At 35.6% G+C, this 24,570-nt stretch overlaps 1 protein-coding gene across 1 annotated transcript; it reads right to left on the reverse strand.

The window, feature by feature from the left end:
- Window positions 1–14,342: 14,342 nt before the first annotated feature.
- Window positions 14,343–24,234, reverse strand: LOC129902943 (uncharacterized). Its single transcript, XM_055978394.1, has 6 exons — window positions 23,769–24,234; window positions 18,410–18,755; window positions 15,207–15,291; window positions 15,037–15,123; window positions 14,717–14,947; window positions 14,343–14,639 (listed from the first exon to the last, which is right to left on the reverse strand). Exons 1-6 carry the CDS (start codon window positions 23,927–23,929, stop codon window positions 14,560–14,562), a joined length of 990 nt encoding a protein of 329 aa, XP_055834369.1. The 5' UTR covers window positions 23,930–24,234; the 3' UTR covers window positions 14,343–14,559.
- Window positions 24,235–24,570: the final 336 nt, after the last annotated feature.

Here is a 24,570-nt window from a genome sequence, read left to right on the forward strand (position 1 = left end):
TGAAATGGTAGAATTGAGAGAAATCATACCTTGAAGAAATTGGGTTGGGTCTCAATGAGTTAAAAGAGACCCATTGATGAGGTTCTCATATGCCTTGAACAAAACCTTATATTGAATTTGGAAGGCAAGACTTGAAGCTTGAAATCCTTGTTCTTGCCTTGATAGGAAACTTGAGAGAGAAGAAACTTTGATTTGAGAGAATGAGAGTGAATGGGAAGTTAGGTTGTTTAAGGATCACTTAAACCCGCTTAAAATAGGCCAAAAAGACATAGCATAGGAATTAAAAGAGTAGGAAAAGACCCAATTAATCCTGATTAAAAACTACCAAACAAGTATTATGAGGATATCTACGAACCGTAGATCCTTCTACGACCCATAAAGGTCTATCGAAAAATTCAACTGGAAATCCAGAGTTTTTGAACCTTGAACCACAAAACCCTTTTTACGATCCATAAAACCTTATACAATTCATACTAATCACTCCTAGAAGTCAACATACTGAAATTACCAAGTCTTTGAAGAATGAACAATGAACCCAACTACAACTCCTAATTCCATATACGATCAGTACTAGCATCTCATAGATCTAAAGTACTAAAATGCATAGTATCTAAAGTTTGATCTATGACTTCCAACTATGAGCCATAAAACACTAAACGACCCATGAAACACATCCATCCTTTTCAAGTCAAATTATCCAAGTCTCAGAATTTCAATCTACCAACCCTTGTTTATGACCTGTAGCATCTTTTACGAGCCATAAACCTAGCTTGTAAATCTTAGTCTAAATTTCTAAGTCTCTAAAGTTGGGTCTACATATGGTTTCCATGAGCCGTGGTTCCATATACGCCCTGTAAATTGTGTCCATAAATCCCAAAATTTTCCAAACTTTAGATTTCTAAATTGTTCAACCCTGATTGGATCTTAGGGACTTCTAAGGTATTACATTGTAGGGAACGTGGTGATGTAAGATATATGTGAGCATTCGCATGAGGTGCTTTCAAGTTAGAGATAAATTCCCTGTGAGATGAATAGATTTTATTTAAATTGCCTTCAATAGATCTTCGAGGTGATCTCCCTGAGAAGATATTGTAAGATCTGTGTGAGAAATCATGTTTAATCTCCAATTTGAATTCAAATTAACTTCTTCCAGCAATTGTGTCGGTGATGTTCCTTGTGTTATGAAATGGATAAATAGAAGTAGTGTCCTAACTTTGCTCAAATATCTTAGCATCCTGTTGTCTTTTGCCTCATAGGTCCCATCAACTTAGTTTACGACAACTTGTGAGTCATAATCAATTTGAATGAACTCAGAACCTAGTCCCAACACAAATTTGATACTTGCAAGAAGGAATCGTACTCAACCTCATTGTTAGAGGAATACAATTAATAGTTTATCATAGTTTTTCACTTTTTGAGGTTATCCAAACTATCTCCAGTTTGGTTTCCTTTATGTTCGAGTCTCCATCTATGTACAACATACAAATATCGTATGTATTCTAAGAGGCAATACATTCCTCCTTCTCATCTTTGGGGGTCAACCCCCTAAGACTTGAGATTTGATGGCAGTTCAGGGGTTATACTCGATATCAAACTCACTTAAATACACCTCTTATTTATCCATTCTTTTTAAATATTCGGGCTTGTAGAGGACGTTCTGTAGAGGCTACATTGTTACCACACAATACGCTACTCTAGAAATATGGTCTTAGTTTCAGAGTGGATTCCACACGGGCTAGGCTAACTTTTCCAAATGTGAATATCGAGTTTCTACCATTAACAAAGTTTTTCTGACATAAAAAATGGGGTATTGTGTACCTTTTTCCTCTCTAACAAGAACAATGGTTACCTCAACCACTACCAAATAAATGAGTAGTTGCTCTTTTCTAGAGGGTTTCGCTAACAATAGTGGGCTTGATAGGTATGACTTCAGATCTTATAGAGCCTGTTGGCATTCCAAAGTCCAAGTAAACTAATTCTTCTTCCCTTTTAAGGAAAAGAAACGGTGACATCTCTAAAGAATCTCAAAAAGAATTGTCTAAGAGTAATCACTCGCCCAGTGAGCCTTTGCAAATCCTTGACCTTGTCAAGCACATCTAAAAATTCCTCGATTGTTTTGATTTGGTCTGAATTTACTTTGATCCCTCTATATGATACAAGAAACCCTAAGAACTTGGCAGATCCGACGTGGAAATCATATTTTTCTGGGTTTCACTTCATATTGTATTTCCTCCGAATGTTGAAGGTTTCCTATAAGTAATACAAGTGGTCTTCTATTTCCAAATACTTTACAAACATGTTGTCTACATAGACATTCAGGGTCTTGTCGATCTGTTTTTTGAACATCCGGGTCAACCGTCTTTGATAGGTTGTACCTGCATTCTTTAAAACAAAGGGCATCACATTGTAGCAGTATGTGCCAAAGATAGTGACAAAAGAAGTTCTATTCCAGTCTCTCGGGTCCTTTTGATTTTTGTTTTATCCAAAGTACGATCGAGAAAACTCATTCTTGTGCCCGATCGTGGCATTGATCACGCGATTAATGTTTGGCACAAGAGAAAATTCTTCGTGCATGCTTTATTTAAATCTTTAAAATTAACACACATTCTGATTTTTTTATTTCACACCAAGACCATATTTTCCAAGTACTCCAGGTAACTTACTTCCCAAATTGACCTTGTTTTCAATAGTTGATTTACCTCTTATTTAACAAACCTATTTTTCTCCATAGATATGGGGTGTATTTTTATATTACTTGAGAAAAGTATGTGCCCATACCTAGCTTGTGAATGGTTATGTTTGGTGGAATATCTGTTATGTTAAGGTAGGACAAAGCAAAACAATTGGCATCAGCTTTAAGGAAATCAATGAGTTTGCTTATGAGGTCGAGAGTCAATCTCTTGCCCAGATATACATTTCTTTTTGGAAAATTGATGAACATGTTGAGTTGCTCATGCTCTTCCTCTGTAGTATTAGATCCATCTTGATCATCTGGAATATGGTAAGACTTTGATACTTGGAGACGATTTTTATCTATTTCTTCCAACTCACGAACTCCTTCCATGTCATTCTTGAAAGAGGACTCCAATTTCTATATTTGCTATTTTTCAATGCTTAGGTTGGTGATCAGTTGCTCTTTGGACAAAGGTATAGCGTATATTTCTCTTGCTTCCAACAAGTCGCCCTTCATTTATTTTATCCAATCTACCATTGAAAACTTTATCACTTGATGGTATATGGAGGGTACATCTCTTATAGCATGAATCCATGGCCTACCAGAAATGATGTTGTACCCAATCTCTCCATTGAGAACATCAAACTAGGTCATCTTAATTACCCCCTCAATGTTCATCCATAATTGTATCTTTCCTTGGGTGATCTCATTGTACACATTGAATCTGGCCAGCAACTTTGTTATTAGGATCACTGTGTTTGCTAGCTTCATCAGCTCGAGGACCCGCTTGTAGGTGATATTTGTCAAACTTTCTTGAACAATCAACATATATTTAACAATAAAGGTTGCATTATCTAAAGAGATTATCAGAGCACTACTATGTAGGAGTTTCGAGCAATCCATATCTTGATCATAAAAAATAACTGCCTCGAAATCTGGTCCTTTTCAGTTCCTTCTCCTGTAACAAACAGACACCTTAGCCTTTAATTGTCTCCCCTCCGATGATCATATTTAGAGAGTATTTCAGTTAGAGGAAATTTCACAAATATCTACTATCAGTATCTTAATTATAATCCTTAATTACATTTTGCCTAATTATGCATCATAGTTATAGTTTCGTTTGGTATGGATATTTCTGTTTATATAATTCGTCGCCACTATATAACAGGATAAGTATATATAAATTTTATAGTTACATTTAGAAATTTTTCAGAACTTATACAAATCAAATTGATCAACATGAAAACTCAGAATTTATACAATTAGGAACCAAATTATACAAATTTTGAATTCACATAATTGGGAGCCGAAATATATAAATTATGGATGTAGGCACGTAATTATGATTGTAAGTTAGTGGCGAATGGTAATTTAATAAAATTTTAGTTGTGTTAACTAATTAACTAGTATATGTTTGTTTATCTGTGTAATTTTCTCTTTTAGTTATGGTCCTTTGCAACTCTTTGACCCTCTCTTCTTAGGTAGAAACACTGTCTATCAGGTGTTTTATTGGTTTTCTAGGGTATGTAGATATGTGTAAAGCCTGCAACTTCTAAGCAAAAATCTGACCCATCTTTTGTATGTGTATAGGCCCGAATCCCATGATTCCTAAGTTGCATATGTATGTTAAGGTTCATTCCTAGATATTTGACATGTATTAGATGTGAGTTAGGATCAGAAGGAACCTCTAGCACTAAGTCAAGTTCAAAGCTTTCCTACCGACTAAGTTTTCGCATGGGTTCATATAAGGGTCAACTTCAAATGATCATATCTCTCAAAAAAGATTTATGTGGCCCATAACCTATCAAATTAAAGGTCTATGAGTCTTCTTTCCAAGCCACCATGTTTGTGAAATTCGGAGCTCAGAGTAAGAAGTTATGGCCGATTTATCAGAGATACTACGTGTTGCCAGTGTGTGACGGGACCTGTGATGGTTCATCAGACCCGTGAAGGCCCGTCACACATGGGAGTCACAAGAGACAAGTAAGGCTGTTTTGTTTGGCCATTTATGATGGTCTGACTATTTGGCTTATCTCCCAAGCGACGGTCCATCATCTAGACGACGTCAAACGGCCAAATTTTACAGATTTTTATCTTCTTTTTTTGGTTCTTAAAACCTTTGGGGAGTTATCTAAATGTCTCTAAACATGTAGAAACTTAGTCTTTAATTATTAAACCCTCTCAATTCACTCCTAAATTTCTACACTCAAAAACTTCAAGAAAACACCAAGGATAGAGTTTCATATTCCAAGATTCTCCATCAAGCTTCTTCACTAAGGTATGTAAGGCTTCAATGAGAGTACTATTTCACTCTCATGCTAAAGTATTTTGATTTCAATAATTCTACAAGATTGTTAGAAGCAAAATTGGCTTTTTATGAAATTACGATCCTTCTTCATTAATTTAGGTTTTCATGGTTTCACTTTGATATTAAAACCTTATTATATTGATTTAGCACGATTTATATGATTCCTGGAACATTTATGACTTTTAAGCATGAAAACTATCATGATGTGAATTTCAACCTCAATACTGGTTATTTTAGATATGACTTTAGAGTTTAATCTCATATATGTTTCAAATAAATGAATGCCCTTTATGTTTATGAGTAAGAATATGCATGTATATTATTTTGACAGGACTATTTAGCACCGAGAGGATACTAGTTTAGAAACCCAAGTCATATAACTACATGTCGTCGTAGGTTCGAGTGTACCACTTTATAAGACAACTCCATATGGCCTTGAGAGGAATTTAGTGGATCCACATAGATAAGATATGGTCCTATACTCTGAGAAGTTTCTTATAACCTACATACACCATGTGATCCTATACTCTGGCAATGTATAGGACAGCCCGCCCAACTAGGGTTAGCTGTTGGACATCATGAGCTCACATGGTGTGAGTCAGTTATAAGAAACTCCTCAATTATAATTTTTTTTATGATATGCTCTTCACTTATTATAGACACTTTAAGCATGCTAGTTTATGTATATGTTTATGCAAGATTTCTGAAACAGACTCATCTCTATATATGCTTTTGAAGGAAGATTTTTAACAATAGTTAGACATGAACTTCAACTGTTTTCTCTTCAAGTTCTCTCATTATGTTATGATCTTTGAAAACCTTATTTCCTTATTTCCTTAATGATATGTTATACGAGTATGTTGGTGCTTCTTTAATACTCAGTAAATTCTATGTACGGATGCATACTTTCTCTACACTGCATCTTTTTATGATGTAGATTCCGACACTCATTCTCATACTCATGGCTAGTGAGGTTGCAGTGGTTCCCAATCAATAGTTGGCGAGTCCTCTTTATTCGGGGACATCATGAAGTAGTTTTAGTTTGTTCTTTTAGTAAGTTATGGTAGCAGAGGGCTATGTCCCCGATAAACTTATTTCTTTTGATTCAGATGTTAAAGGTTTGTTTCAGACATTAGTTTTCAGTCTTCATGGATATGTTATCTTTCTAATAAGAACTTTTATGCATATATTCTAGCTTCCACTTAGTTTTCTTATGATATGCTTTGATATGTTATGTCAAGGATTAGCTTGGGACAACTCGTGGTTCTAAGTACCATGTCTAGGCTAGGGTATAGACTCGAGTCCTGACAATACGAATGGCAATAAGACGGGTTTCAGGCTATTCAGAGTAGATGCTTATTTAAGATTATGAGAGGTAGGTTGAATATATATTTTTAAGGGATAATTACCTTTTTAAGTTCCTTTTATAAAATACTTACTGCTTTTAAACATATTTTTTTATTTCTTACCTAGATATACTATATTTAGAAAATATTTACCATCTATAGAAATTGTAGTATGTATTAAAAGTGAATAATATATGTAATATATATGTATTAAAATGTATTATACTTTTTTGGTAAAAAAAATTGTATTATTTATTAAAAATGAATTATACATGTAATATAGATGTATTACACTACGTATAAAAGTAATTTTGCATGAAATATAGATGTATTATAAGTGTCTTAAAATATATTAGGCTTGTTTAGATAAAAAAAATATGCATTATGTATTAAAAGTGATTATACATCTATTAAAATTATGTAGCTATAAATAATAAATATTTTCTAAATATGATATATTTAAGTAAGTTTCCCTTTTTTAAAGTTGATGCAGGATGAGAAGGATTGAGAGTTTATCATAAATATTATTTATTAATTTTGATCAGTCATCATATATAATATTTTCCCGAGTTATATGTTCTTTATACATTAAAAACTAATTAGATATTGAAAATCCATTCATATTAAACTTTGACTTAAAATTTTCAAATTAAATAATGTACTGTAACTATTAATAGAGTTATCCTCAACTGGTTCTCTATTTCACAAAAGGCCAACCCCATCGGTGGCCCCTTAAAGTTGGCACCAACTTTCACTTAGACACCTAAACTAGGAGATGTTCATTTTAGATACTTATGTAAGGGTCGAATGTGTCATCTTGACACTTTTTACACAATCTGTTATTAGACTCAAGCGCGTGTATTATAATTTCATCCACAAGGATTAGTTGACCAATTATATCATGTCAACTCTGTCTTCTCTACACGTCATATAGCTTTAAGTTTAAGTGGTCAAAAGTTGATCTTCAACACCATTTTCTCTTCAGTTTAAAGGCGAAACCCATCTTCAAGTTCACCGATCAAAACCTAGGTAAGAATATGAAAGTTCAATCTTTCTTGATTTTCATTCAATTCTTAGTTAGTACTAACTGTTATGTTAGTTTATGTTGTCAATTTCCAGGTTTAAAGGTTGAAATCAAGTGTTGGAGATTGCATTTTTGTTGGGCTTTTTGACATTTCTATCAACTACTCCTTGTGTTTGCGTGTTTCATCCTTGAAGAAGAATGTGTATGTTCTAGTTGTGTCCACTCTCTTTTAGCATTTTATAACTTGGGTTTTTTTTGGAAATTGCCCTGATAAAGTAAAGGGCTTTTGGGTATTTTCTTGTATTGGGGTCTTTTTTTTGAGATATGGACGAGTATATATTGGCATGTTTTTATTATGGGGGTCATGTTATCACAGACCCTAACCCTACTTACAGAGGAGAAATAGATGTATTTGTCGTTACCATTGATAAAGATCATTTTAGCCTTGTCAAGTTTCTTTCATACACTAAAGACCTTGGGTACACAAATTTGAAGGGTTTTTACTGTCAAAATAAAATTAACAATAAATTTATCCAAGTTACTTCTGATATTTAGTTGTTAGACTATGTGAAAGACTTAATAGATGGTGATGACTTTTATGTTTATATGGTCCATAAAATTAATAAGTTAGAGGAATTGCCAACTCCAGTTGGTCTTTTAGCATGGACAGACTCTGTTGATGTTGGAAATATGGAGAATGAGGCTGTTTCAAATGTGAATAAGACTGAGGATGTTTCAGATGTGAATAAGTCAGATCTGCATAGTAGTGACTCAGATATAAATGTCATTCCTGATGAAGATGGTTCAAATGTTGATGAAGAATTGAGATCCTTTAGATATGAAAGGAGGAATAAAAGAAATCTAAATCCTAAGAGAAAAAAAGTACCTGAAGAAATACCAGTAGGTGAAGCTGGTATTGATAGAGGCTTTGAAGATATTAAAAGAAATAAGAAGGATAGATATGTTGGCAGATTAGGAGGAGATGAAGAGTATATTGATAGCTCAGACTGTGATAGTGATAATAGCACAGATGTGCTAGATGTAGAAGCTGTTAGGGGTGTTGATCAACCAGGAAAAAGGAAGAGTAAAAATGTCAGGTATGATGCTGAATGTGAAGTTGCTATTTTTGAACTTGGAATGATTTTTGAAAATGCTAAAAAATTTAGAAAGGCTTTGGCAAATTATGCAGTAGAAAATAATTATCAGATTAAGTTAAGGCCTAATGAAATTCATAGAGTGAGGGTTAAATGTAAATTTAAAGAAAAATGCAAATGGTTGTGTTATGGTGCAATTGATAGAGATTCTGGTAATTTTTTGATCGAGAACTACCATCATATATATAAGTGTTCTCCATCAAATAAGAACAAAATGTGTACAAGTAAATTCCTAGCAAACAAATTCAAGGATGAAATAACTAAACAATCATCCATAAAGATTTGAGAAATACAAGAATTATGCAGGGAGAAGTTAGGATTATATGTGGGTAGGACCATTTGTTACAAGGCAAAGCTAATATTCTTAGAGAATCCATGAGTGACTGAAATATGGAATTTGCAAGATTATATGATTATGTTGAGGTTATAAAACAGACCAATCCTGGTAGTTCTCTTTTTTAAAGAATGGATAGAGAAACTGCACCAGGAAAGAATTTGTTTGTATACTTCTATGTGTGCTTGGATGCATTGAAAAGGGGGTAGAAGGAAGGATGTAGAAGAATAATAGGATTTAATGGATGTTTCTTAAAGGGTGCTTGCAAGGGTGAACTTCTAGTAGCAGTTGGCAAGAATGGAAACAATCAGATGTTTCCTATAGCCTGGGCAGATGTAGATAAGGAAACTAAGCATAATTGGAGTTTCTTTATCAATTACTTGAAAGAGGACCTGCAGTTGGGTACTGGACAGGGTCTTACTGTGATGGCAGATATACAAAAGATAATTACCTATTATATTTGCTAAAGCTATTAGATTATCTATTGAGTATTAAATTGCATTTTGTTTTCTTTGTAGGGTTTTCATGCAGCTGTTGATGAACTGCTACCAAATGCTTAAGTTAGAAGGTGTGCTAGACATATTTGGTCTAATTGGAATCAAACCTGGAAGGGAGAGGAAAGGAGAAAACAATTCTAGAGATGTTCAAAGGTAAGGTTTGAAGTGAAGTTCAAGGATGAGCTTCATAAAATGAGCACACTTGGTAAGGATTTTGTGCTGACTTATTGCATTATCCAAAAGTGTCATGGGTTAGGCCATTCTTTCAAGAGCATTCCAAATGTGATGTAGTTGAAAATAACATGTGTGAGATCTTTAACTCGTGGATCATATCATGTAGACACAAATCTATAATAACCATGTTGGAGGAAATTAAGAGAAAGATAATGACAAGAACTATGGACATGATTAAGTTTGCCAACACCTGGATATTTGATATTGCACCTATGGCTAGACTTATCTTAGAGGAGAATAAGGACAAGTCTAGGACATGCAAGGTGCTTTGGAATGCTGATGTTGGGTTTGAGATTGGAGACGGGGAGTGCTGGCATATAGTTAAATTGGCTGATAGAGTTTGTAGTTTTAGAACTTAGCAACTGAGAGGCATTCCATGCCAACATGCTATTGCTGCTTTGTGCCACATAGAATAGGAGCCTGAACCTCTTGTGGAGCATTGGTATAAGAAGGATACCTTCTTAAAGGCTTATAGTCATTTCATCCAACCAATTCCAAATATGAAGATATGGCCTGAAACTAACAATCCAAGGATTGAACCTCCTAAACCTAAACCAATGCCTGGCAGACCTGCAAGAAATAGAAGAAAGGGCAAAGATGAACCAAGAAAGAAGTATGGAAAAATGTCCAAACAAGGGGTGAAACAGATTTGTTCCATGTGTAAACAACAAGGTCATAACAAGAGATATTGCAAGGTAACACCTGAACCAACAACATTTACTTGTCAAAGCTCACAAGGAAGTAGCCAATCTGAACCAAAAAACTTTAGTCAACTTGAACCAACAACATTCAGCCAACCTACATCAACAACATTCAACCAACCTGCATCAACAACATCAAGCAAGTATGCTTCTTCAACAACAGTTTGTGTTGATATAAGTAGAGTTAAGAGGGTGAATGATACAAGCTCAAGCCAACCACCAGAATATGTGGATACAAGTATTTCTTTTACAAGAGGAATAACAAGTCAACAATCTCGGAGGAGAAAAGAGATTATTGGACAAAGGAGAGGAGGAGTTGCAACTGGAGAAGATTCTGCAAGAGGGGGGACAAAGAAGCCATCATATGGTGGATCAAGTAATGTTGGATTTGGCATATTCACAAGTGCAAGTGGAACCCAAATACTCAATGTATGTTATTTTCTCCTTTGGTTACATACTAATCTTCACAAGTGCAGCTTACTTACTAATTTTGGTTTCTCTTTTTCTATAAAAACAGTCAGGGACTTCAAGTCCAAGAATTCTACCAACAGGTTCAAATTTTAAGGATGCAAGTTCAACAGGCATAGACCTTGATTTTAAGCCTAGAGGCTTGAGATGGAAAAATAGAAATGCTGTCACTACCTCCCAGTTGCAGCAAATGGCAAACAAAAAGAAGAAGTAATAGCAGCATCAGCTTTGAATACTTTTTTCTATGTAACGTAATAAATATTTTTGAGGATTATAACCTTGTTAAACCAATCCACTGATCGTGGTATTTAGCATAATGCTAACTTTGAGTTTATTGTGGATTATGTTTTTGAGTTACATTGTGATATTGTTAAATGTTTTTGGTATTAAATTGTCATTTCATATAATGCAATTATCGTCTTGTTTCTCAAATATCTTGAAGAATACCATTGATGAAGGCAATGAAAAGCTACCACAATATCCAACAATTTGTAGGATTTTGAACTTTTAATAAGTGAAATATGTATTCACTTCAACAAGATGTGAATTGTGAATTGTATACAACAATAACATCAAAATATATACAAATATGGCCTAGCTAGATATATACAGCAACAACAACATCAAAATAATACTACACCACCACATATACCTAATGATAGACCACTACCTATACCTGAACAACACAACACATTTTAACAATTAGGCTTCAATCTCCATATTTCAAACATTATCAACCCAGTAGCGATCACACCAACAATAAATATATTTCTTGCTCAATTTATTTTTTCATCAAAAACCTTGACTTTCTTCAACAAATCTTAGATCACCTTATTTGCTTGAGGAGGGTGTCGATCTTCATACCAATAAAAAAAATTACAGCCACTAATTTTCTACAAAATCAATCAAAAAAAAACTAGAAGTCCACAATTAACTATATAGTTAACTTTAAGTGTCACCTAATTAAAACAGAAAATACTTAATTAAAACAGATAATAATATTTTTTCTTGAAACAACAAATATATATAAAAAAAATGTCACCTAATTAAAACAGAAAATACGTATTCCTCTTTTGTTGTACTTACCGAAAATAAATGGAGCTTTAAGATTCACATTGAATAAAAATTGCAATATATGAGTAAAAATATTAACATAAAGAAACTCATGAGCTCACATGGTGTGAGTCAATTATAAGAAACTCCTCAATTATAATTTTTTTATGATATGCTCTTTACTTATTATAGACACTTTAAGCATGCTATTTTATGTATATGTTTATGCAAGATTTCTGAAACAGACTCATCTCTATATATGCTTTTGAAGGAAGATTTTTAACAATAGTTAGACATGAACTTCAACTGTTTTCTCTTCAAGTTCTCTCATTATGTTATGATCTTTGAAAATCTTATTTCCTTATTTCCTTAATGATATGTTATACGAGTATGTTGGTGCTTCTTTCATACTCAGTAAATTCTACGTACGGACGCATACTTTCTCTACACTGCATCTTTTTATGATGTAGATTCCGACACTCATTCTCATACTCGTGGCTAGTGAGGTTGCAGTGGTTCCCAATCAACAGTTGGCGAGTCCTCTTTATTCGGGGACATCATGAAGTAGTTTTAGTTAGTTCTTTTAGTAAGTTATGGTAGCGGAGGGCTATGTCCCCGATAAACTTATTTCTTTTGATTCAGATGTTAAAGGCTTGTTTCAGACATTAGTTTTCAGTCTTCATGGATATGTTATCTTTCTAATAAGAACTTTTATGCATATATTTCAGCTTCCACTTAGTTTTCTTATGATATGCTTTGATATGTTATGCCAAAGATTAGCTTGGGACAACTCATGGTTCTAAGTACCATGTCTCGGCTAGGGTATAGACTCGAGTCCTGACAATACGAATGGCAATAAGACGGGTTTCAGGCTATTCAGAGTAGATGCTTATTTAAGATTATGCGAGGCGGGTTGAATATATATTTTTTAAGGGATAATTACCTTTTTGAGTTCCTTTTATAAAATACTTACTGCTTTTAAACATATTTTTTATTTATTACCTAGATATACTATATTTAGAAAATATTTGCCATCTATAGCAATTGTATTATGTATTAAAAGTGAATAATATATGTAATATATATATATATATGTATTAAAATGTATTATACTTGTTTTGATAAAAAAATTGCATTATTTATTAAAAATGAATTATACATGTAATATAGATGTATTACACTACGTATAAAAGTAATTTTGCATGCAATATAGATATATTATAAGTGTCTTAAAATGTATTGGGGTTGTTTTGATAAAAAAATCCGCATTATGTATTAAAAGTGATTATACATCTATTAAAATTATGTAGCTATAAATAATAAATATTTTCTAAATATGATATATTTAAGTAAGTTTCCCTTTTTTAAAGTTGATGTGGGATGGGGCGGATTGCGAGTTTACCGAAAATATTATTTATTGATTTTGATTAGTCATCATATATAATATTTTCCCGAGTTATATGTTCTTCTTACATTAAAAACTAATTAGATATTGAAAATCCATTCATATTAAACTTTGACTTAAAATTTTCAAATTAAATAATGTACTATAACTATTAATAGAGTTATCCTCAACTGGTTCTCTATTTCACAAAAATTAACATAAGTTTATTGGTTCCCTATTATATATAAATACTGTATATGTTCAAGAAATTGACGGAATAACTTAATGACAACTGAATTTACTCAGAGGCTAAGTATGGGAAAATACCAAATTTTCACTAAATTGATATGAAAATATTCATTATTATAACATTAAACAAAAAAAATAATTATGAGTATTTGATATATATTACTCCTCATTTGTCTGAGGTTATCCTTTATATTTAAAATAGAAATATATTTTTGGTAAAGAAGTCAGGTGGGGTGCGGGGCAAGGCGGGTTTAGGTGGAGCTTGAAAACAACAAATTCTCTCATGCGAGACAAGTTGAACTCTTTGGATTTGCCATGCAACCACCCCGTTCCGCCCCATTTGCCATCCCTACTTATTATAATTTTATCATTTGCTTCTGTTTTGCTTTATAAGCCTTTTAACTTATTTATTTACCCTCGTGGGAAGATTTCAACTGGTCAGTTCTTGTTTGAAGGGAAAAGCAGAATTGCAGAAATGTAGTTTCTTCAAGGAAATTGGAGGACCAAATTACTTGCATCAGACTTGTCAAAACCAACATGAAGTCATACCTTTCAAGGCATCGTTATTATGCAAGGAATGCTAAGATGAGCAAAAATGAGACCAGGAAAGTAGCTAGAAAAGATGCTGAACAATGCTATTATATAAACAGTTCAGCAGCTTATCATGAATGGTTCGGTTCAGTGGTTTGTGGATCGACAAATCAAATGATATTTCTGTTCCAATTTTTGCCTCTTATTCCCCTCAGAATCAAACTTTTCCTTGCCATAATGGTTACAGGCCATTGATTGGAATAGAAAATTTCAAACAGAATTAGGCTGTTGGTGAGCATTTGCCATTATCATCGCTTGGTGCATAACCAATAGATTCACCAGACCAACTATGACCAAGGATGTTATGAACGAGAAAGCATGAATAAAATCCGAAAAAAGGAACTCAGTAATGTCATAAATTGGTTAATGTATCTATGACGAATATTATTCTAGAGCTGAAGGAACCAATTAAGTCTAACAAAAACACTGAATTGCCACTTCTTTGTGTGTGCGCGTGTGCGCGGGAGGGGGGAAAGCTTCAACATCAACCACATTACTCTTATATCAATTATGACCTTGATATATAACCAAGAAGAGAGTCATCATGACAGATCCATGTGAAGAGCTTTGTCAAAGCAAAAGGCTACAATGACTGGTCCAGCCACATCTCCAATAGCGCATCCTGAAAAATTATGATTTGATTAATTCTAGTAAAGATGATGTTCGATATAGGTACTGAAAAGCATATTGTGAGCTTACCAATCCACTGGCCAGTTGTAGGGACGACCATCATTGCTCCTATCCCTGCCCCTATGGAAGCGAAGACAAGAGATGCACTACATCTGACAGTAACAATGGAAATCTTCCTTCCTAGAAGCTTAATTTTTTCTGATCTATCAAGTGTGTCATCGTCTTGTTTAGCTTTGAAAAATCGCCAGATATCAATGCCAACTTGAACAAACCATGATGCCAAAACTCCCAGAAAATGACCTGATCAGAGAGTGAGAGGTGAAGAATCAAGAATCATGGCTAATCTAGGTGAACCATGAGAAAAGAGTATTGAACATATAATGGTAAACCTCTGCATGTTGTTTTTGTGACACTGCAAAAATAAATCACACCAGGCATTCCCCTTTGAGCCTTGCGTGCAGCTGACTTGGGAACATCTGCAGAAATTGAGAAATGCTGGGTTTCGTAAATGTCAATCAGCAAAGACTATAGATTTAAGCTTGCAGACAAGAAAAAAAACCTTTCAGAAGCTTCCATGCCATGCGTTGTGAAACATAGTGGACAGCCAATCTTTCCAGGACGCGTCTTGTTGTTACAACAGCAGTCTGACCAGAAGATACATAACGTTAATTGCACACAAGATCTTTCAGTATACAATTTCCAGCGTATAATATGCAAGTGCATGATTTGAAACTTAAATTGAAAGTAATTTTTCAAAAGTAACAGAAAATTACTCATACAAAAACACATTGTTCCATGAAAAGGTCAGATGTAACAAAGCAGTTAAGGGACAAGAATATACTCTACAGCTATGGTCTTTTTGGCATGTAAAGGGTCTCTAAGCTCGATAAAATTAATTGGAACTGAGAACTACCAAAGCAGGAGAAGATGAGAAATCTGAACGACAGACTAGTCTAACATCTCCGTCTTTTTTAGTATAACAAAAAAAGAGGGAAGTTGGAAATGCATGTTCAGCAGGATACACAATAGATCAAAGTAATTTCTTTCTTCGAAACATTTTCTTTTTTGAGAAGTAATGAAAATAATATTTGGAGATTATTTCAAATAAATATTTGCCTCACAATCTAGTCCATCACTTCAACTTTTTCTCCAAGTGAAATTCATGTCCAAACACAACTAATACTCCTTTTTTCAAACTTAAACCAAATCACGTCGAAACGCCTACTAAAAACTAGCGGCAAGAAGATGCTGTGATATTTACCGAGAGCTTTCTTTGTTAAAAAATTGTAATCTCTGGGCATGTATGTAGGGTCAGACAAAGGTAGCACCAAAGGTTTGTGGCATTTTATACCAGCTTGACACAATACTGACCCAACAAACAAGCACCTCCAATTTTAGATGAAAAATATCACTAGATCTTAGTCAAAAAGCCGAGAAGGATATCTCATTTAGATGAAACCAAATTTCCATTTGCCAATCTAACGTCAATTTGGACTTCTTCCATCTGCATTCTCCTTTGAGAACATGCTCAGCTTCCTTCTGGATGGAAGCTCAAAAAGAAATTGTGAATCATTCATTACGTACGCATTAGTTCCATGAGAGGAATTCCACACACTACATACCCATCTCCAGATGTCATTGAGAATTGGAATTTCTTGGCTTGTGGCCAAAAATTTCCCCACAATGCATCAGCCGAGCATGCCGTCTTCTGTTACTACAGAGCTACCAGGGATGATGATTCTGGAGTTGGTGGTCTGGGATGTTGACCCTTTTGTAGCTTCTGTTGTCCAATTGTTGTTTCTGATGACTTCAGCAAAAGAAGATTGGGTATGATGCTGCTGCTTTCTCACCCCTTTCTGGGACCAAAATGAACTTTTCTGAGTTATTGCTGTCCATCCAGCATTTTTTATTTTTTTTGATAAGGTAGTATTTAATGTAATCTCAGGAGTTATAATCACTGATCTGTTTCCCCCTTGTACTGCAATAAAACTGATATATCTACCATGTTTATTGTGTTTAAGAGTGCAAAAATAATCAGCGAATTTGTCCCTTGTTTTCCATCTCCTGACTGACATTTCTTTCTCCTTCGATGCTGCATTAAACACATGAACTATCCATCTCATCACTGTAAGACTTAAAAATTGCTCTCCTCATTAAATTCCTGCTGTGCTCAGTCCATTCAAACCAAGTTTCTGACCTTGAGTTGGACTTAGAGATGTCCTAAGATTTAAATACAGCGTGAAAACAAATCCTATCCTATCTTTCCCCATGTATAGAACTGCGGAAAAATAATCTGAAAAGATGAAAGAAGAGAAGGTTGAGGGCTAACACAGAAGGTGATAGCTTGGCCTGAGAAGACAAAGAAAAGACTTCCAGTTGAAAGAGTTGCCGGAAAAGGTGGTCTATCTCCTAAGAATAGGAGAGATAAGTAAGGTTCACTGGCTACGTTGTTGTTGGTGGTGGTGCTGTTGTTGTTGTTGAACTTCATATGGCAAGTAAATAGAGATAAGAGGTGCTTTTGGAGTACAGTTATTAAGAACAAGAAAGACGGTGTTTGGGGCTTTTAAAACCTACAATTACACATCAGGAGCTTGCTAATGAAGTGATCTGGAGGTTTAACATGGGCAGAATCATTATAACACCTTATGGAGTTTCTGTTTGGAAAAGTATCAGATTAATGTGGCCTAGTTTCATATCTAAAATTTAATTCAAAGTTAGCAATGGAGAGAAAACTTCATTTTGGCTGGATAATTAGCTGGTCGTTAACCTTTGACTTTTGAGGGACCTCTTCACTGATGTCCTTATTCTGGCAGCAAACAAAGCTTCTTCTTTACCAGAAAACAAAAATTTGATGGTGTTACATACAGAATAGAAGAAATTTCAATGATTGGCAAGTGCTGAATTTTTTAACCTTCTGATTACATATCAGCACACTGATGATAGCCTTCTATGGAAGCCAAGGAGCAATGACGTTTTTCTCAGTAAGTTCTTGCTACAAAAAACTAACAAAGGTGGATAGTCGTGAAAAGACTTGGCCATGGAAACAAATTTGGAGGTTCAGAGCTTCACTCAAGGTGCTTGCTTCACATGGATAGTGTTTAATGAAGCTCGTCTTACACATGAGAATCTACAAAAGAGAGGTACTGCTTTAACTAGCAAATGTTTTCTCTGTGTAAGAGAAACACAGATACCAATCACTTATTTTTACACTGCCAAGTTGCCACCCAACAGCGGCAGCTCTTCATGAATATGATTGCTTTGCAGTGGGTTATGCCAAGGTCAACAGGGGATCTGCTGAGGTGTTGGCACAGAAAGTGAGTTAGGAAGAGAAAGCTATTATGGTGGAATACTATACCAGCATGCATATCATGGATTATTTGGATCGAGATTAACAGAAGATGCTTTGAAGACAATGCTAACTCCATTCAAAAGATAAAGGCCAATTGGTATATTTTTGGTATTCTGTTGCAGTAGAATGGAACATGTAAATGAAGCTGAAATAGTTTCACAGATGCTAGTCTTTACAGGATCAGTGGCGGTACTTTTGTTTTGTTTCTTTTTGCTAATCTGCTGCTATTGTACACTGGTTACAGAACAATCTTCATGCTAGCTTAATTTATTTATAAGATTTCCTTACCGTTTCAACAAGAAAAACAGAAAACATTAGGCAGTGATTTTTGTTTTACTGGACCAAACATGAAGCCCTAAGTGACAAGCACATTGCATGGAAGGATTGTGGGTAGGGGGGCTTGCAAATGTTACCTCACGACCAATCTGTTTCACTGATTTTTTGAAAGGAGTCACCAAGTCGACACGGCGATCTTCCTCAGTATCCTGTAGGAAATCTTCATCATCCTCATCCTCCATGTTAGCACGAGGCTCCAGAAGAGGTAAATAAAATAATAGGAAAGATCTCAAGGAGGTCAGTGCAAGATTCCTCCACATAAATGCTGAGAATAAAGGTTTTAACTCAAGGTTGTATTGTTTGGTACTGTGCTTCAATGAATCATACTGAAAATTGATTATTGATTCACTTTGTATGCTAGAAATATAATCTTCAGAAAATCCCGTGCCAGCATCGCAAAATGCAACGCGTGCTGCACCATTACTGTCAAAACAACACAGAGTCAAGGTTTTGCTGATAGTAGAATCAAATAAGTGTCGAATTTATTTATTATGACAGAAGATGGGAATAAACATAACGAAAAATGTCATACACTTGTGTCTCTGTTCCATATGAAAAAAACCAAATTATATAAACCGCCAAGCAGCAGCTAGCTAGCTACACCCACCCTGTCTGACTTGTTAGAAGTACCGATATTTGCAGGCAGTTGGCAGATATATACACTATTAATATGAGAATTACAGTTTGCTTTATGAAAAATCCCTCTAATGAGGACTACATTCATCAATTTTATAATGAATTCCATCATAAATGAAAACAGTTTGAACTTTGAACCGAAAAGACTTATAGATAAAGAAGACCTCCTTTAATCAAAATCCAGAGCAAAATCAGTTCAAATATCATATTTTATTTTTTGTTGAGTTAACAGTCAAGCCCAAATAAACTGATACACAGTAGGATGCAATGATCCCTCTATAGAAAAACAAGGGGGATAGCCAGAGTTGCGACAACTACAGAGGTATCAAGCTTCTAAGCCATACTATGAAAGTGTGGGAAAGAGTGGTGGAGATGAGGGTGAGGAGAGGCGTGTCTATTTCAGAGAACCAGTTCGGATTTATGCCGGGACGCTCAACTACGGAAGCCATCCATCTTATGAGGAGACTAATGGAGCAATATAGGGAGAGGAAGAGAGACTTGCATATGGTATTCATCGACTTAGAAAAGGCTTATGATAAAGTCCCTCGAGAGATACTATGGAGATGTTTGGAGGCTAAAGGTGTACCGGTAGCGTACATAAGGTTGATCAAGGACATGTACGAGGGTGTCAAAACCAGGGTAAGGACAGTAGGAGGGGACTCAGAACACTTCCCGGTGGTGATGGGGTTGCATCAAGGATCAGCCTTGAGTCCGTTTCTATTTGCCTTGGTGATGGATGTATTGACGCGACAAATTCAAGGTGAGGTGCCATGGTGTATGCTTTTTGCGGACGACATAGTCCTCATCGATGATACTCGTAGCGGAGTTAACGCTAAGTTGGAAGATTGGAGACGCACCTTGGAGTCTAAAGGATTTAAGCTGAGTAGGACCAAGACAGAGTACCTGGAGTGCCAGTTCAGTGAGACACCTCAGGAGGTTGGCGCGGAAGTTAGGCTCGGGGACCAAGCCATCCAAAAGAAAAGTAGTTTTAAGTACCTTGGTTCTATAATACAAGGCAACGGGGAAATCGACGAGGATGTCACACATCGTATTGGGGCAGGATGGAGGAAATGGAGGCTCGCCTCCGGTGTGTTGTGTGACAAGAAGGTGCCACCACTACTTAAGGGCAAGTTCTACAAAGTGGTGGTTAGACCAGCTATGTTATACGGGGCGGAGTGTTGGCCAGTTAAGGTCTCCCACGTGCAAAAGATGAAAGTTGCCGAGATGAGAATGTTGAGATGGATGTGTGGGCATACTAGGAGCGACAGGATTAGAAATGAGGCTATTCGAGACAAGGTAGGAGTGGCCTCGGTGGAAGACAAGATGCGGGAGACGCGACTGAGATGGTTTGGGCATGTGAAGAGGAGAGTCCCAGATGCACCAGTGCGGAGATGTGAGAGGTTGGCCATGGATGGTTTCAGAAGAGGTAGGGGTAGGCCGAAGAAATACTGGGGAGAGGTGATCAGACAGGACTTGACGCATTTACGACTTACCGAGGACATGACCTTAGATAGGAGGGTGTGGAGGACACACATTAGGGTAGAAGGCTAGCACATAGTGGCATTAGCACATAGTGGCATTTCTCCCCCTTAGCCGTAGGCGTATTAATGCACTATGATTCCTTGTACTTTGATTTATGGTATTTATGTTACTATCTAATAATACTTACTGCTTTTTGTGCTTTGATTATTTCGTTATCTATTTATCTACTTTTAATACTCTTGTCTGACTTTTTTTTATGCTTCTAATGAGCCGAGGGTCTTTCGGAAACAGCCGTCCTACATTGGTAGGAGTCAGGTCTGCGTACACTTTACCCTCCCCAGACCCTACGATGTGGGATTGCACTGGGTTGTTGTTGTTGTCGTTGTATCCACCCTAAATTAAACTTCCGTATGGAAATCTTTAAAGATAAGAGGATGTTTTTATTAAAAAGGAGTTGAATCTAGTGAAGGAGGAATGCAATTGGCTGATAAAGGATGATCTACATCATTTGGCCAAAGATCCTCTTCTTTCCTTGGGATGGAACATGATAGAATTTGGCCGTATTAGGAGATGGGATAGTAGTTGAGAAATGGGAGAAGCTACCTAGAGATCCCAAGGCTCAACTCCCAGCTACAGCACTTGGTATGACCTCATCAGTGTTATCAAAGGCGAAAAGCGCAAAAAAGCTCTAAGGTATGTTGGGGCTTTAAGCGCAAAGGGACAAAAAAAATACAAATATATATGTTTAGTCCAAGACTAATGATTATTAACATGAATGACAAATATATGACCAAAGAAATTGAAAAAAAAAAGATGATAAAGTGAAATATCAATTGTTTAGTGTCACTTATTTAGAAGAGGCTCATTGGCAAGGAAAAGATTGTCTTAGAACCTTGCTGACTACACTGAAGCGCACATAAAGTGAGGCAAAGCGCTCAAGTCATTTTGAGCCTCGCTTCAGGGCTTAAGCATGCCTTTGACTACACTGGACCCCATCTGCTCCAACCTTGGTGGGCAGCATTACCTTGGCTTCCCAGTAGATCAATGGAACCTATTATGGGACATACAATGCATTACAGACGCATGATCATTACGCTTCAACCGTGAAGGTGCAGGCAAGCTAGCCCAAACACCACTTGATTTTTAAGAAAAATAAAAAATTCACCATCTTATAAAGAAAAAATGTAGAAATTCTATTGGGTCAGCGAGGTCAGATGATCAATGCATTGAAAAATCAACAAATAAGAAAGGTTGTTGTGAGTTATGGTGGGGACTACTCATGGAACTAAGACTCTGAATAGTAAGTCATTCTCAGATTCAATTGACAAGGAAGAAGATAAGACTATGGTTCCTAGGAGGGGAATAGATTAAAGATGTGGAAGATTAAAGATGTGGAAGAAATCGTATCGCCATTGCAGCCATCCATACGCACACAAAATCAATGTCAACCACAAAAAGTTTAACCTTTTAGGGATTCTACGTGGTGAACATCATAGAAAATATGTGACAACAATGGAGACATCTAGAAAGGAGACACATCCATGGATAGAAGGAAGGATATTAGCTCAACAGTTAAGAGACTGGCAACAAAGCATCAATAATGAGAATATGGAGAGATACACATCCACAATAGTGAGTCCTAGTGCTGCTTAGTCTCTGCAAGCATTTAACTTATTGTATACGGTTGTCGCCTCAACACGAGGGATTTTCTATGGGTTACTTGTGCAGTTCAAATCATATTTATGAAATGTCTTTTGCTACATTACGAATGAATGACAACCTCAGGCCTCAAGTTCTTGCTTACCAATCAAAATGATTGGGAATTCTGTAAAGAAACACAAACTATGAACTTCTCAATCTATTATCTCTGAGAACACAACATAGTGAATTTTCCACCCAAAAAGGCCACTCTACCTTTCTATGGATACTCCTACAATTGGAAAGAATAAATGTCAATGCCTATAAATGCACACACGATACATGTTCACATTATAGGTGAAGGTTAAGGGAATGAGGGAGGCTGAACTAGCAGCAGCGCCAGTACTAATTGAACTCTAAATAGAGACTTACTATTAAGATATGCAATCACAAATGACATCATAACCAATATTACTCTTTAATCAAAATTTATGTCATTGAGAAAAAAAGCATACAATCAACAAATTCCTGAGTCCACATTATCCAAGCTGACTTCGAGAATTAGAACTTAATATGTCATACACAAAAGGATTGCCCCAAGGCTTTGGTCTAGTGAAAAGAGCACAACGCGTGATGTGTGAATTAGGTGCACGTCATAGGAGCCTAGTGCTTAGTTGGAGAAGGGTAGAGACGCGTTGAGTTAGTGTTGTGAAAGGTGATCATCTCGTCGCCAATGGCAAGAGGCGAGACGATTCATCACCTATTAGCTTTGTGGCGCGACGATCTTCGAAAGGCGACGTCATGGCGACAATTGCGAGAAACGCAAGAGGCGACAAAGGCGTCACCTTTTGTATTTTCTTTAAAAAAGGCGACCAATTTAGGGTTTTAAAAGTTAAAAGGTAATTTTAGAGTTTTCTTTTCAAATTTGCACAGTTGCAATCTTAGACTGCGAGTGCGACTCCAACAAGTCGACTCAACTGCTTCTTCAGACTTCAGAGTTACTTCCACTGTTTTGACTTTTATTCTTTTTTCTCTCATTCAAGTTCTAGACTCTTAGTATCTACTAGTTTTTGAATTGAAATATTTGCTAATACAATTAAATATTTTACTTTTTTGATATTAATTGGCGCCACACTTCAAAAAGGCGCTTGTGGCGAGGCAGACCCTTGTCGCCTTTCGCCGTCCAAAACACTGCGCTGAGTTTGGAATCGTGCATCACTAGCCCTAGGGATTTCTTGGTTATCAGGAAAAAAAACACAAAAGGATTTGATCTTGTCACATTCAATTACTACCTAAAAGCCCCTAACAAGGCAAACCAACACGAGTTCGCAAGGTTGCCTCCATGAACTGAACCATGAATAGAGCCATATAATCAAGGAATACAATCACAAATGACATCATAACTAACATTATTTCCTCAACCATCATGTTTTCGTCCGGTGGAACAAGGAGTGAACTTAGAAACAAATTCCACACTGCCAATCTAACTTCAAAATATTAGAACTTAACCCATCAAACACAAAAGAATTTAGATTTAATTCACAAGACCACTGCCCAAAAAAAACTATAAGACTCAGAACATTACCAAATCCAGCATAATGTCACTCCTTTAAAACCCCTAATTATTCACATACAAAATAAACATAGTATATCGTAAAGACTCAAAGAGTATATGCATACCCAAAAAAAGCCCTAGCAGCAAAAGGGTAACTAGCAGCAACAGAAGCAGCAGCAGCTGTGGTAGCAAGCTTGGCTGAGAAAACACCATAAGAATGAAGGGTTTGACCATTAAATCTTGGATTTTTCTTCAATAGATCTAATAATATAGCTATTCCCGCCATTGAAGGGTTTATTCAGAAACTTTTATTGTATAAATCAAGAAAACGAATTTTTTGAGATTAATATTCAAGATTCAACACCATAACCAAACTTGTTGATTTGCACAACACCAAATATGAGCTAAAATTTATTGGCTTGTACAGAAGAAATAGATGGAATGGGTGAATTATATTTGCCCATAAATCTTTTTGATTGTCCGAGGTAGCAACTACATATATAAGGGAAGAGAACGAGTTTGTCTGAAGTTGGGAGTTTATTGCAAGGAGGCGATAAAACGGAAAAGCCCCAAAAATATCATTTGAACTATACAAAAGGTCTAAAAATATATATATATATATCTATTTTACTTTTTTTAAGAATTATTTATTATATACTATTTTTTTTAATTGAGTAAAATAAAAACTCCATCTCCATTAGTTGATGATAAAACAAACAAGATTAACTAAAAATTACATGTGAACGATTAAAAATAAAAAGCTAAGAAGTGAGATAAAGTAAATTGAAGAAAAGTAGCAATTTTTTCAGCAACTACTAAATTTTGTCGGAAAATAATATATCACAGAATAAATAAAGATGACTGAAGGGGTATAAAATATTGTTGGAAATTATTTTGAACTACCCAATTCTGATTTCTATTCTTCTC

Source organism: Solanum dulcamara, chromosome 1 (genome assembly GCF_947179165.1).
Source record: "Solanum dulcamara chromosome 1, daSolDulc1.2, whole genome shotgun sequence".
NCBI classification, from domain to species: domain Eukaryota; kingdom Viridiplantae; phylum Streptophyta; class Magnoliopsida; order Solanales; family Solanaceae; genus Solanum; species Solanum dulcamara.